Source organism: Sinocyclocheilus rhinocerous, unplaced genomic scaffold (assembly GCF_001515625.1).
Source record: "Sinocyclocheilus rhinocerous isolate Xijiao unplaced genomic scaffold, SAMN03320098_v1.1 scaffold285, whole genome shotgun sequence".
Taxonomy (NCBI): Eukaryota; Metazoa; Chordata; class Actinopteri; order Cypriniformes; family Cyprinidae; genus Sinocyclocheilus; species Sinocyclocheilus rhinocerous.
In genome coordinates, this window is record NW_015630288.1 from 1828406 (window position 1) to 1829797 (window position 1392).

At 38.4% G+C, this 1392-nt stretch overlaps 1 protein-coding gene across 1 annotated transcript in view; it reads left to right on the forward strand.

Annotated features, from left to right (window-relative positions):
- Positions 1-1093: 1093 nt before the first annotated feature.
- Positions 1094-1392, forward strand: part of LOC107740019 (nodal homolog) — a 5903-nt gene continuing 5604 nt past the window's right edge. Inside the window, exon 1 of the mRNA XM_016552290.1 lies at positions 1094-1322. Within this exon, the coding sequence (XP_016407776.1) occupies positions 1094-1322 (229 nt within the window). The remainder of the gene's footprint in view (positions 1323-1392) is intronic.

Consider the following 1392-nt stretch of genomic DNA (forward strand, 5'->3'; position numbering starts at 1 on the left):
CATAGATCCATGCTTTGCAGCACGAAGAATATCAAATATTGGGAACGTGCCCCCCTCAATGTCTACAGATATTGCGTTAATTTAAACCGTACACAACCATCACACAACAATATCATTCTTTGTCTTTTTATTCAATAGTAAAATCTTCTTTCATTACAATATACTTAACATACTTAATTGTATTTCTGGTTAAAAAAATCACAAGGCACTAAAAATAAAGACATATCAAACACATTGTGGCTATATATATTATAGCCTAATATATATAGGCTATATACAGTATATATATATATATATATTCCATTATTTCAAGGTTCAATTCTCACTATTAACTAACTATTAACTACAACTTTTGTCTCAATAAACTACTAATTTGCTGCTTATTAATAGTTAGTAAGGCAGTTAAGTTGGGATCATCTAAAATATGGTCGAATAAGGCATTATTATGTGCTTTAAGTACCAATAAACAGCCACTGTGCTAGTAATATGTAGCCTATGCTAGTTTAAATGAGAATTTGTCCTTAAAATGAACTGTTACCATTATTTTAATATTACAGAATACCTGATTGCCACTTAAAATATAAATAAATACCTAATTTGATTTCAAAGTAGTCACATTCGCTGTTAAAAACATATTGCATATAGTAATAATAGCCTCAAAATAATAGGCTAATTCGCAATTTAATTTGGCCTGTACTGAATTCATATACAATTTTAAATTAACAAGATCGTCTAACTTTGGGTGGCCCAAAATCAAAGGATGCCACTGGCACATTAGAGCACGAGAGTGTCACGCCTCGCGCAAATAAATGCCTGCACAGTTTCGAGAAGCAGTGAACTTGACAGCTCTGCTCTCCTCTGATGTGCCTCATGGATCAGAGGGATTCCGCGGAGACTACAGGATGACAGGGGTCATCAGGGGCCGGCTGAACACTTTAAAAGCACTGGCCACAGCTCTGCCACCCTGATCACTCGGACCTCAGGCGAGCCAGGAGGAGGAATCGGACGCGATCGATCGGTTCACTATTGAAAACTTTATTGATTCGCAATGAAAACCCAGCCAATATTGCACGCTGTCTTGGTGGTTTCCTTGATGCACGCTGGCTGCGTGAAGATCGATAATCGCGGCGCACTCATGGGAGAACATCGTAAAGTCTTCGTAGGTTCATATTCCGACTTAAGTCTCCAGTCGTACCCAAGGTACCCGCTGTACATGATGCAGTTATACAGAGACTTCAGCGGTACGATGGCCACTACTCCAGCCAGTGTCGACAACCCAACTCTTCATCAGTCCGACTTCGTCCTAAGCCTGATTGCACAAGGTAAAACACGCACTACAATACGCATTTTTCTTTAACCTGCCTAAATAATTTTTGTATGCAAAATGTACTT